The following is an 11,388-nucleotide window of genomic DNA, read 5'->3' as shown; positions in this document are numbered from 1 at the left end:
CCAAAATCTCACAGAATTGTCTAATGTTAAGATTCTATTAACCTCTAATACTATTGGCTTAAACTTAATTTACATTTTGAAATTAAATTAAAAATGGTGGTTAATTCTTTGTAAAATCTCAGAATGAATGATATCAAAGTATTAAGAAACAGGTATTTTTCACTTAAAAATACAAGTTTTAGTCCTAAATTGCCCAAAATCTCACTGAATTGTCTAATGTTTAGATTTTGTTTTCCTCTGGTAGTATTTTGTTGAATTTGATTAAAATGTGTTAATRAATGCATCCTATTCTGTGGTTTTATTCATTATATACTCACAGTAGCAAGTTTCTCAATGTATTCATCTGGGGCACCGAGAGATGCGAGACCAATTTCCTGCGTAGAGCCAAGTAAAAGTACATAAATTAGACAGTTAAGTCCATTTATAACAATTTAGACTTAGTTGTGTATTAAATCYAAGTTGGGTTATTTATTTCTGCTTTAAACTGATAAAGTTACCTGTGAAAACTGGGCAAAACTAGGGTCAGCAAACAGAGGAACGTGTCCCAGGAGTTCATGGCAGACATCTCTGTTTGAGAGATGATGTGTAAATAAATGTTATATATATTATTTATGATTATGACTAATGCAAGGTTCTCCACACTCACGGCTCAGGCGTGTACGTGGGCCTGGAGCCGTGACGGATGTACTGCGTGGAATGGAAAACGCGGAAGGCAAGTCCAGCCAGGAAATCCCGGGACGAAAGCAGACCGGCGACGGGGCGAAGCCGAAACCCTGTGCACGCTGCGAGAGAGAGAGAGGTGAAGGGATAAAAAGACCAGAGGATGAGTTTCATTTGGTTTTTGTAGGCGTTGAATTAAGACAGGAAGTGGGCCATTTAAACAGGTCCTTCCTCCTCAAGGAAAAAAAGGTAGCTAGATATTTTAACTGCATTTAAATTAATCTAAACATAAATGACTTCTTGATTTGTTTCATTTGTACACTTTGACATCAGAATTTCTAGTTCAAAGATGAAAAAATCAACTGGAACTGAATTCCAACTTGCAAAAATGATGTATGCATCTAGATTAATACAGTCCATCAGAATAGATGTAATACAAGGTTCTCAAAATAAACCATTGCGTAGTTTTCTTTGCACATGCCAGAAAGGTTATATTAAATTTGACAGTTTTTTTTTCTCTGTTTATCTGATGATTTTTGTCTATTGTCAATATGCTCATCAAGGATCAATGAGTTTTTAAACAAATTGTATTCATCTGACAAAAAGTAAATGTGATTTTATGCCTAATTTTGTGACTATTATAGGTTTTGCTTCAAGATACAGCAAGAAAAAAAACKAAATATCTGTAACAGCTAATGCAAAACATGGGTCTGTCCTGTTTAAGATGTGTAACCTGATCTAGGGGACGTCAGGGTGTCTCCATCCAGACAGAACTTACACTGTAGGAAGCGGGAGACGTCCTCCAGCTGCGGGATGTTGTCTGCCCTGTAGCCACAGTACTTCTCCAGCAGGGGGAAWACCCGGTTGTGTTCACGACAGGCGTGAGTCGGGTACAGAGTCTTGAGCTCTTTGAAGACTRTGCCCCACGTGGCTTTTTCTTCCTCTGTGTACTCCACTCTGGGGATGATTTGGCCACTGGAACAAAGGTGACGTTAGGAGTGGATTATAGGTGAAATGACCAGGATGTTGGCAGGTCGCATAAAATTCATAACTAAAACTCAGTTTTTACTGTCTGTAGTTGTAGGCGATGTCCGCAAACTCCTTCCTGCGGGATCTGTACACTGGATCTGTGAACCCCTAAAGGCGCACGAAGAAAAGACACGTTAGATCTCAGGATCGCAAAATCAAAGTGTGGAAATCCTCTGCTGAGTCCAAACCCTGTGGCCTTTGACAACATTATGCACAAGAGCGTGCACATACATATTTAAATGAAGCCTTTGTGGAGGGTTTTTCAGTTTACAATGAATTCAATTCTGCTTTAATTGCAGTGGCAAAAGGGAGCAATTATCTATAATTACAGGGGCTCAATTAAAGCACTGACATCAGTTTATGTGTGTGTGTTCACTTTCCATTAGAAAGGATGGTAGCGCAAACCTTGTCATCTTTGCAGCRCTGCTTTTCATGAGCCGTGTGGGCGTAAATGTATTCTCACAAAACACTTGCGCGGAGGCAGGATGTGGTAAACAGGAGGTGATGGATGACTCACAACTTACCGGGTGATCAGCATCCAGCTCCGAGCCATAACTCAGGATCTGGTTGGCAAAACGGTCCAGGTCCTGGATGTCCTTAGGGAACCATGGAACTGCAAGTCATTGAYATTTTTTTTATTAACTCTGTAGCGGTCAGGTTAGATTTCTGCATTCAGAAAGAACACTCAATGTCTCGAACTCAAACTGAAACCTTAGATTGAGTTTTTTTGACCAGGATATGTCTTTTAACTTGCACATTAATAATGTTACCAGGATTACTTCTAGGGTGGWCTTTTTATCTGGGTGTCCAAAAAAACACTTTAAAATGTCTTCAGTTGATCCAAAAAGCTCCMTRTCCAACTCAGAATAGAATTTAAAATCACATGTCCAAGCTCCAGTTTATGTTAAAGACCTTAATGTTTCATATTTTCCTAATAGAGCACTTTCATCTCGGACAGCAGGTTTACTCGTGATTCCTAGAGTTTGTAAAAATAAAACAGGTGGCAGAATTTCCTTTTATCAAAAACAACTTCTACAGTAGTTTTCCTCTATGAGGCTGACACCCGGTCCCCTTTTAAGACTAGGCTTTTTTTGTTGTTGTTGATAAATCCTATAATTAGGGTTTCTAAAACTATCCTATAGCTATGCTGCCATAGTCAACTGTTGGAGGACAAACTGACCACAGTTCCTCACTCTCCTTCTTACTCTACTCTCCATGTTTGTATTTATATTTACTGCTGTTAAAGGGAGTTCTTCCTTTCCACTGTCACCTTCTGCTTGCTCAGGATGGGAAACTAACAAAGTCGAAATGTGACACAATTTACTGGTTCCTTAAAAAAATCTTCTTCTATTCAGCATTTCATCATGTGAATGTATTGTATTATAATTGGGATGATTGGAATTTAGTCATCTTTTGAAATTTCAACATGTTTGCATTGAAACAAAGGAAGTGGGAATAAGTTTTTAGCTTGAAAGTTGAATAACAGTTATATTACATTGAATTTTTAATCTTATACTTAAGTGATATAATTCCTTACAGCAGAAATCTTTACAAATTAAACTTGAACTAGCTTGACCGTGGCCCCATACATGAAGGGCGTCTGCTTGTTCCGATAGATTTATGACACAGAAAAACACTGTAGCAGTTATTAATCTGCATTTATGCAGTGTGGTCTAGCCTGGGGGGGCCCCACGAGGACAACAGACTCTGAATTAGCCTCCTCTACAAACAGGCTGTCTCCAAAACAGGCTGTAAATACCTCCTATTTGACCCTGACCGTTCGACGCTTAATATCTATGGAACCCAAAGCAGGATTCTTGGTGGCCCTGTCCATCTCAAATCGCCCTGACCTTGGCATGTTCTCCCTGCCTGTGTTATTCTGGGGCCGAGACACAGGCGTCTTCTGTTAACACGAGGCCAGAAAAACTAATGTCTTTCTGGAAACAACTAATAAATGGGTCTAAACGCGGAGTAGAGAGCATCAGTCTTGCTGGCGACACTGGCTGTCTGCTACCAAGTCTGGCTGCTGTCAAACACCCAGCACTGTCCCTGTTTGATAAATGGGATATTTCAGCAGCATTAGTGTAAGCTTTATTAGATTTATCTGAGCCAGAGTTGCTGGGTGGGTCTAATGATGCCAGATTTTAAATTTCAATTATTTCTCTCTCATTTTTCTTTAATCTAACCCTCCTATCAGACTGGCATCTGATTAGCCTGGTCGCAATCCACTCAAAAATAATAGTTTATTTTCAGTTCATTTATTTTCTTAATTTTTTTGAAGGTAATGCACTTTAATCAATATTCCATGAATATAAATGCACATAAATTACCATAATAGCTAAATTTCAACTGTTGTTCATTGAAGACTCATTTATTGCAGAGTTTTCCCCAATTTCATGTAATTTGTTGCAAATTTTAACACCTAACCGTATTGCTTTCATGATTTTACCAAAGTATGTTTAGAGCCAAACAATAACTAGACACTTCTTTAGCGAAGTACTTTTGATATGTAACAAAATAGTCTTGCAATAGAAATAAACACTAATTCTGACAACAATACAGGTTAAAAGAAACTAGCATTTATTTTTTTTAAATGGCTCCCTTACTGCTCCCTAACAACCCAAAAATTAAATGCAATCTGGTCAGGGCTCAGACTATGTTTTGGGGATGACTCTCAGCTACTAGAGCACCAAACTTGAGTGCAGTATTTGTAAAATTGACCGAGTTATAATAGTCTTCGTTTCCTAAATTCCATGGAAATTTAATGGGAGTGGGTTAAACCCTCACTAACCCGTGTCCTTTTGTTTGTTGCGTGACATCTCGTGCACGTGGCCGCTGATCTGCGTACGCAGGCCGTCGATCACCTCGTCCAGAGCCTGGGAGCAGCTGGGGTCTACGCTGATGAAGAACTCATAGTCCTCTATGTTCCTCTGCGACGGGCGGGACTCGATGTGGGTCAGGTTGATGCCCTTCTCCTACGCACAACAAAACAAGTAAGTGTCAAACAGAGTTGTTGCTTTTAAATGTCAATAAAGAAAAAAAAATACACAATAATAGCTACAACTTAGTCAAAATGTACAAACACTGAGCTGACATAGGTGTGGTTGTAGTTGGGAGACACTTTTTGCTCTAACAGATTGCTTATTTGTTCTTTCTCTTATATTTTTTCGTGCACTGTTCTTATTAAATGGGATAATGGACAAGTGGGGCGCACTAAAATACTATGTTTAGCAGATGAAGGGTCTGAAAATGACGGTTTTAAGATGATAGGAAAGAATCTTGCAAAGACCTTACACTGTACCAAAGAAATGCATCATGGTTGTTGCATTTATGCTAAAATACCTTTTTTAAAGGCCCAGAGCCTGTTGTAGGTTTTTCWACAACAGTCTGTAGGAYGGCCCAACAGGCCTGGATTTAGACATCAACACTCAATCTTCTGGAGGGAGCTGACGGACTATAGATGKGTGAGAGAACTGATAAATGGCAAAAATTTGGTTTTGGGAAAGCTCTAATTGCCTTGATAAGGAAAACTTGGAGTCCAATGGTGATGGGACTCTATGACAGTCTGTGTGATGCCTGTGGCATTGAATTAGAGACCTCTACCACTGCCTGGCTCTGAGCAGTCAAAGGAAAATGAATCTTGAGGACCCCTTTTTGGATCCTGAGAAGCTCAGAAAACAGCATTTCTAACCTCGTGTCCTTCATCTGAGGAACGCAAAGGTTTGGATAAAGACCAGGTCTTTTTGGGGACAGCAATGGGCCCACTTAGATGGCCCCCACTCATATGAGTTCTTTATCCATCCTCATTCACCATAACAATTAAACATGTCTGTTATGTATCAACACAACCCTTGTTCATCCCTTTCAGCAACATTTTCATGGGTTAGGTCAAAGATAAGTGCCTTATATTTTTTCGTGCACTGTTCTTATTAAATGGGATAATGGACAAGTGGGGTGCACTTGTCCATTACACATTACGGCAAAGGCTGGTTCACCCCAAAGATCCAGTGCCCCGGCACAAACAGAGCAATATTGTATATGCTGTTAAGTGCCAGGAGGACTGCGAMCAGTTATACATCGGGGAAACAAAGCAACCATTGTTCAAAAGAATGTCCCAACACAGACGAGCTAATTCTAATGGCAGAACTCTGCAGTTTTCACTCATTTACAGGCCAGCGGTCACTCTTTCAGAGATGAGGATGTTCTCATTCTTGATAGAGAGGAACGTTGGTTTGAGAGAGGAGTAAAAGAAGCCATTTTTGTGAAGAAAGACCGTCCATCATTAAACAGAGGTGGGGGCCTCCGTTTTCAGCTGTCCCCCTCCTACAGCGCTGCCATTGGCAGTATCTCTCCACCCCCTGTTAACAATAGGTATTAATTAGGTGTGAACGATAGCCATGTGATGTGAGTATCAGTCACCTGGAGGCAGGACTCAAAAGCCTGAATTTTGCCTGAAACTCTCAGACTGAAGAAGTCGCTTGGAAGAGAGACGAAACGTTTCATTAAAGAAGAACCCGTCCAGAGGACCTATACAACTTTTTTCCTTTTGATTTTTTACCTGGATTACTGAGATGCATCAGGTCAAAGATAAGTGGCTTAGCAAATATACCTATGAAAATGATCAAGTACGAAGATGAGCAGCCAAAGTCCAACAAACAACTCTGAAAGAACTTCAAAAAGCAAGCTGATCCTGATCACTTTAAAGGTTTACTAAAAGGTCTGGCTGCTTGGAGACAAAATGCAAAGAAACAAGGAATGTGTCAAGACTAAAGAAGAATTTTTACATTTTGTCCTGGTTTCATAATCACAGAAATGTAAAAAAATAGAAAGTAGTAAGCTGCCGCACTTCTTGTTCTCCACCACTAGAGAGTGGTGTTTTGTTCCTAATTTGATGGCAGTCTATCTGACCATGTGTGGAGTCCACTCTGACCTCTTGTCATCAGCCTGGAACTCTGTCTGCAAACTGAATCTGAGCCAGCCACACAAAAATTGGTACAATGAATGCATTCAGGACACCCTGCATGAGATGAGACAAACACCACTGAGCTCTACATTTACAGCAACAACCCCAAAATCACTGGGCTCTTCTGGTTGCAATTTACAAGTTCCTCTTAACGACCCTCAAGCACGGAGCCAATCACACATGCTACAGTGCTTTTCGTGTGATCTAAATGTTTTCTTGTTTATGTAACCTTTAGAAAGGGAGAGGGAGTATGTTGTTCTCTGTCTACTATAGGCTCAATGAAGCGGAGGGCGTGAAAGGGGGCCTCGGGTTTGCGCCCATCTGGATCCTATTCAGCATTTCAGTGGGTTTATAGGGGGATTGTGGTTCTGATATGACCAATGATGAGTCCAAGTTGGTATCTGACAGGAAATGAGACTTTATGATGTGTTACAATTGCCTTTTTAGACCTTACAAATGTATGAAATGTAGGAATTCCAAATGTTAAAGCTTAAATAAAATGAGTATTTTAGCTGTCAAATTTGACCCCAGTTCAACACTGAAGCTTAGAAACGTTACTAAAGTTGCTGTTCTGAGCACATTTTATTGTCTGAGCTACTAGTGTGCTTTCCTAGCTTCACGTAGTGAGTTTAAATCCCACACCCAGCAGGGCGCAGGAGGTCAAAATGTCAGATTTCAGTACCCCTCTGAGCCGTCCCCTCCTCCGTGAGGCTGGGGGATGCTGCTGCCTTTGCTCCAGCTTTGAGGCGAYGGGGTCGAGGTTTGGCATCCAGCGTGACTCGTCACAAGAAAACCACGCTGCTGGGTCACATGCGCACCGGAGTCCCATGCCGATAAGCAGCGTGGAGGTTTTAATGGACGACTTTTAGAATGAAGCAGATTAGACACGAGAGAGGAACACATGATGGATGCCACATGGCTTCACAAAGCAGGGAAAAGCTGTTTCTCTCCTCAAACCTGCGTTAATGAGACAACGAGCATTCCTGCTTTCAGATGGGAGGGTTGTGCATTTGCTCTGTTTTTATAGAGGAGCTAAATAGACAAGAGTTTGTGGGGGGCGTGGGTGGGTGGAGAAGKGGGAGGATCAGCACGGAGGGAGCTCATAGGTTCAACCAGGATGTTTACAGCTGCATTTTGAGGGCAGAATTTGGCACAAACTGGGTATTGATCAGCGTCAAAACATTCATGTCTCCACAACCGATTATGACAGTGAACACRTGTTCTGTTCAAAAGTATATTTATTTAACCTAAAACACCCTTTATTTTGACGTTCCCCCYGTTTATGTTTTTGCTATGGTTAAATTTTTATCTTTTCACCAGCAGAACAGCGTGCACCTTGAAGCAAACATTTACAGAACTTCACCTGTTTTTTTTTTTGTTTTTGTTTTTTTTTGTTTTTTTATGGCTGCTACAAAGATGTTTCCGGGTTTTATAGGGGTTAGAAATCTCTTCAGAAAAAAAAAAATTGGACATCATCAGTGCTGTTCAGCTTGGAAGATGTGGACACTGAAGACAAAGGGGTGGAAGAGGTGCACTGTGGGAAATGTAGGATTTAGACTCATTCCTGGAAAAGCAGCTGTTGGGTTTTTTAKTTCAAACTTGACAWATTAAAGAAAGAATTGTTTCAGTGCTACTTGTTAAYTATCACACACTTTTCTAAACTCTGAGTATTTTACTCAGTATTAATACACTTTAAAGTTTGTAAGTCAATCCAGATGTATTTATAACTTGTTTAGCCATCAGTTCCAGATCASTGAGGGAACACTGAATTTCCTAGCAGGTCTGTGTGTATTGAGGTAATGAGTCAGCGGATCAATACTTGCCATGTTTGCACATGACCAATACCCTAACATCTGAGATAGGATCARTTCTTTAAAGGTCTGTAAAAGGCATAACATGACACAGAAACACCTCTCAGTCATCTTTAATATTACACAACAGCTCAAACACTCCAGGGACAAAATAACAAATCAATGAAAATAATGTGAACRTGATAAATGGTTTTAGATTTTCATTGGTCGGTTCTGCAGGTGTTTGTTGTTATGTTAATCTGTAACTTTGTGAACATGAGACGCCTGAGATTGCGTCACTGAGTCCCTCTGATTGGCTCAAAAAAAGGGCGTGATTATTTTTTAATTTTTTTGTATTTTATTTTTTTTACAGTTTGTGTTATTTGTTTATTCTATTCAAATAGATTGTAATCATTTTCTGTAAGAAAACACAGCACTGAAAATTTCTTGCAAGTTATTTTTGCCAGACTTTTAAACTAAGATCATGTTACTCTAAGAAAGGCAGTTATAGACATTCTGGTCAAAACTTAAAAATAATGTTGTTGTTTTTTTCCTAACCCGTATAGCAAGCTCATGTGCAGTTTGTTACATTTGCTTAGAATATGTGTTGGGAATGAGTCTCGGCTACAAGAACTCCAAACTTTAGCCCGGTGTTTGTAAAGCTGTTTGAGATTCAGCCATGTTTGGGTTTTTTATGATCAATTAGCAGTGGCAACGAATAGAGTAGGATTTACTCCAAAAGTGGTTCTGTGATTACATTAACATCAAGTGGTTCATGAGATATTTTGTTAACAGACAGAAGTGACAGTAACTGTTAATGTTGAGGTTTTAAACAAATGCACATGTGATTTGTTAGCGCTCAGTCTCAGCTGCTACCACGCTAAGTGTTGGCTAGCTATTTTTGTGTTTGCTAAGCTTAATTAGCTGCGGAAGCCATTTTGATTTGTGTTGACTCCATCAGTTCTACATGTATATCTAATAATAGAATCTGTTGAGTGGTTTATGAAATATTTTGYTAACAAACAAAGGCAAAAGACTCTATATGTTTTTTGCTAAGCTGTTTTTTTTTTGTTTTTTTTTACCTCAAAGAGCCGCAGGGTCTTGGCCAAAGCTCCGACCTCTTCTTTCAGAGAAAAGATGCAGGAAATCACCTCTGATTTCTTGTTGGTCTCTTCCTCCAAATACGAGCCTCTTCTCTTCTGCAGAACAAAAAGAAGGAAAGAAAAACAGACAAAAGATGTTCACGGGGGTCCTGTTTTAATTTGGTGCGTCTGTTTCTAAGCCAAATGAGCGTCTGTGTGTGAAATCTGGTTTAAGGCTTTGAGTTTCAGGACGTGATCTTAATGCTTTACATCGTTCAGTCTTTAAAGGTTAACCTCTACATTTCATTAATTTTAAAGTGACTAAGAAGGAAAATCAAAGCTGTTGTACAAACAAATAAAATATAGAATACGTGATAAAACACTAAACCCCCAACTGTTAAGTAAAGAGTGAAAAATTCGCTTTTGACAAGTCATGAAATCTTCAAATACAGATTTCATTAATCTAAGACTCAAAATAAATAAATTAAAACCATTTTAAGCAGTTAAAATTTTAAGCAAAATAATTAGTAAAAATCTGTCTTCTAAATAGAAGTTCTAGATAGTAACAAAGTCAYTGTTTAGTTTTTCACTCACAGCAGCCGTTTTGTTCTCTATTCATTACAAATCCAGGATCTTCTCTCCTTTGTGTGATGGAATTTTCTAGCCAAGCAGCAATAAAAACTCTTTTTTCTGACAGGTTCTGAGAGGAATAACTAATAAACATGTAATGAGGTGTATTTTACCCCTGTCCCCGGGGTCCCCAGGGTCTCTGGCTCTTCCTCCGGGCTGTAGGTTCCGTTCACTCTCTTGTACGCAGCGTCCATCTTTACTTCTCCTGCAGGTAGAGGCACTCTGAGGCTGAGCTGGGAGCTTCTGGTTCCTCTGAGCGGCTCTTGTCTTTATAAAAGCAGCAGGTTTTTTACCGGCACGTGGGCCACGTGACACCACCCCCCACCCTGCTCCGCACTCTGTCTTGGGACGTTTGTAGGGAAACAGTTTTTCTGCCACATCTGGTTCTTGTTGTGCACAGCTGCATGGATTTCAGGATGAAACTTTTATTTTAAAATATCTGGGCAGCTTATTTAACCTGAGATGAGATAAAATATCTGCTAAAAGCTACAGGGACTCCGGCGTTTAATGATTCAGTTGTGTGTTTCTTAGAATAATAAATTATTTTGCTTGTTTGCCATCTTTACTTTTTGCATTGTAAGCATTTAAAATGTTTTCAACATTTGCTTATTAGCTTTAGATTCATTTATAAGAGTTAAAGTTTCACAAAAACAGTGAAAAAGTTTTGCAGCTGAAACTTTTTGGACAACATTCCTCACGGTTTTGTTATAACACTCAAATATTTGGGCCTATTAGGTTAGATTTGCTTATTTTATGACCCCAGTTCCATAAAAGGTTGTTATTTAAAACAGAAAGCAATGATTTGAAAACTCTTAAACCCATATTTTAATCACGACAAAAGTAAACATATCAACTGCAAAAAGCTATGTTGTTCTTTTTTAAAGTAATTTTCATTTTGAATGCATCTAAAAACAGACCTGATAAGAACTTTTTTCTTTTTTAACAGCCGTCTGGAAACGTCGAAGAACTAAGGAGTTTTTGGAGGAGTTCTTTCATTTATGTCTGATTCTAGTTGTTTAACAGTCCTAAGTGTCTTGCTTAAAGACAACATGGCAGGGAATGGAACCCATGACTTTCCGGCCCCACCACAGCCACTCCGGACACAGAACACTGTGTCCATGATTTTCCAAAAAAAATCTTTAGATTTTGATTAGTCTGACCAGAACAGTTTTCCAGTTCGCCTCAGTACATCTAATACATAAATGGGATTTGACTCATAAACGATTTTAAAGTT

The 11,388-nt window shown here is 39.4% G+C and overlaps 1 protein-coding gene across 1 annotated transcript in view; it reads right to left on the bottom strand.

Moving 5' to 3' along the window:
• pah (phenylalanine hydroxylase) overlaps positions 1–10,392 on the bottom strand; it is a gene marked incomplete in the record, with an annotated part of 15,185 nt that extends 4,793 nt beyond the window's left edge. The window contains 9 exon segments of the mRNA XM_014025840.1: positions 318–374; positions 498–567; positions 647–782; positions 1,439–1,635; positions 1,730–1,797; positions 2,214–2,302; positions 4,481–4,664; positions 9,525–9,641; positions 10,268–10,392. Of these exon segments, the coding sequence (XP_013881294.1) occupies positions 318–374; positions 498–567; positions 647–782; positions 1,439–1,635; positions 1,730–1,797; positions 2,214–2,302; positions 4,481–4,664; positions 9,525–9,641; positions 10,268–10,348 (999 nt within the window).
• Between the last annotated feature and the right edge of the window lie 996 nt (positions 10,393–11,388).

Source organism: Austrofundulus limnaeus, unplaced genomic scaffold (assembly GCF_001266775.1).
Source record: "Austrofundulus limnaeus strain Quisiro unplaced genomic scaffold, Austrofundulus_limnaeus-1.0 Scaffold504, whole genome shotgun sequence".
NCBI classification, from domain to species: domain Eukaryota; kingdom Metazoa; phylum Chordata; class Actinopteri; order Cyprinodontiformes; family Rivulidae; genus Austrofundulus; species Austrofundulus limnaeus.
The sequence above is the reverse complement of the archived record's forward strand: the minus strand, read 5'-3'. Positions and strand labels throughout refer to the sequence as shown.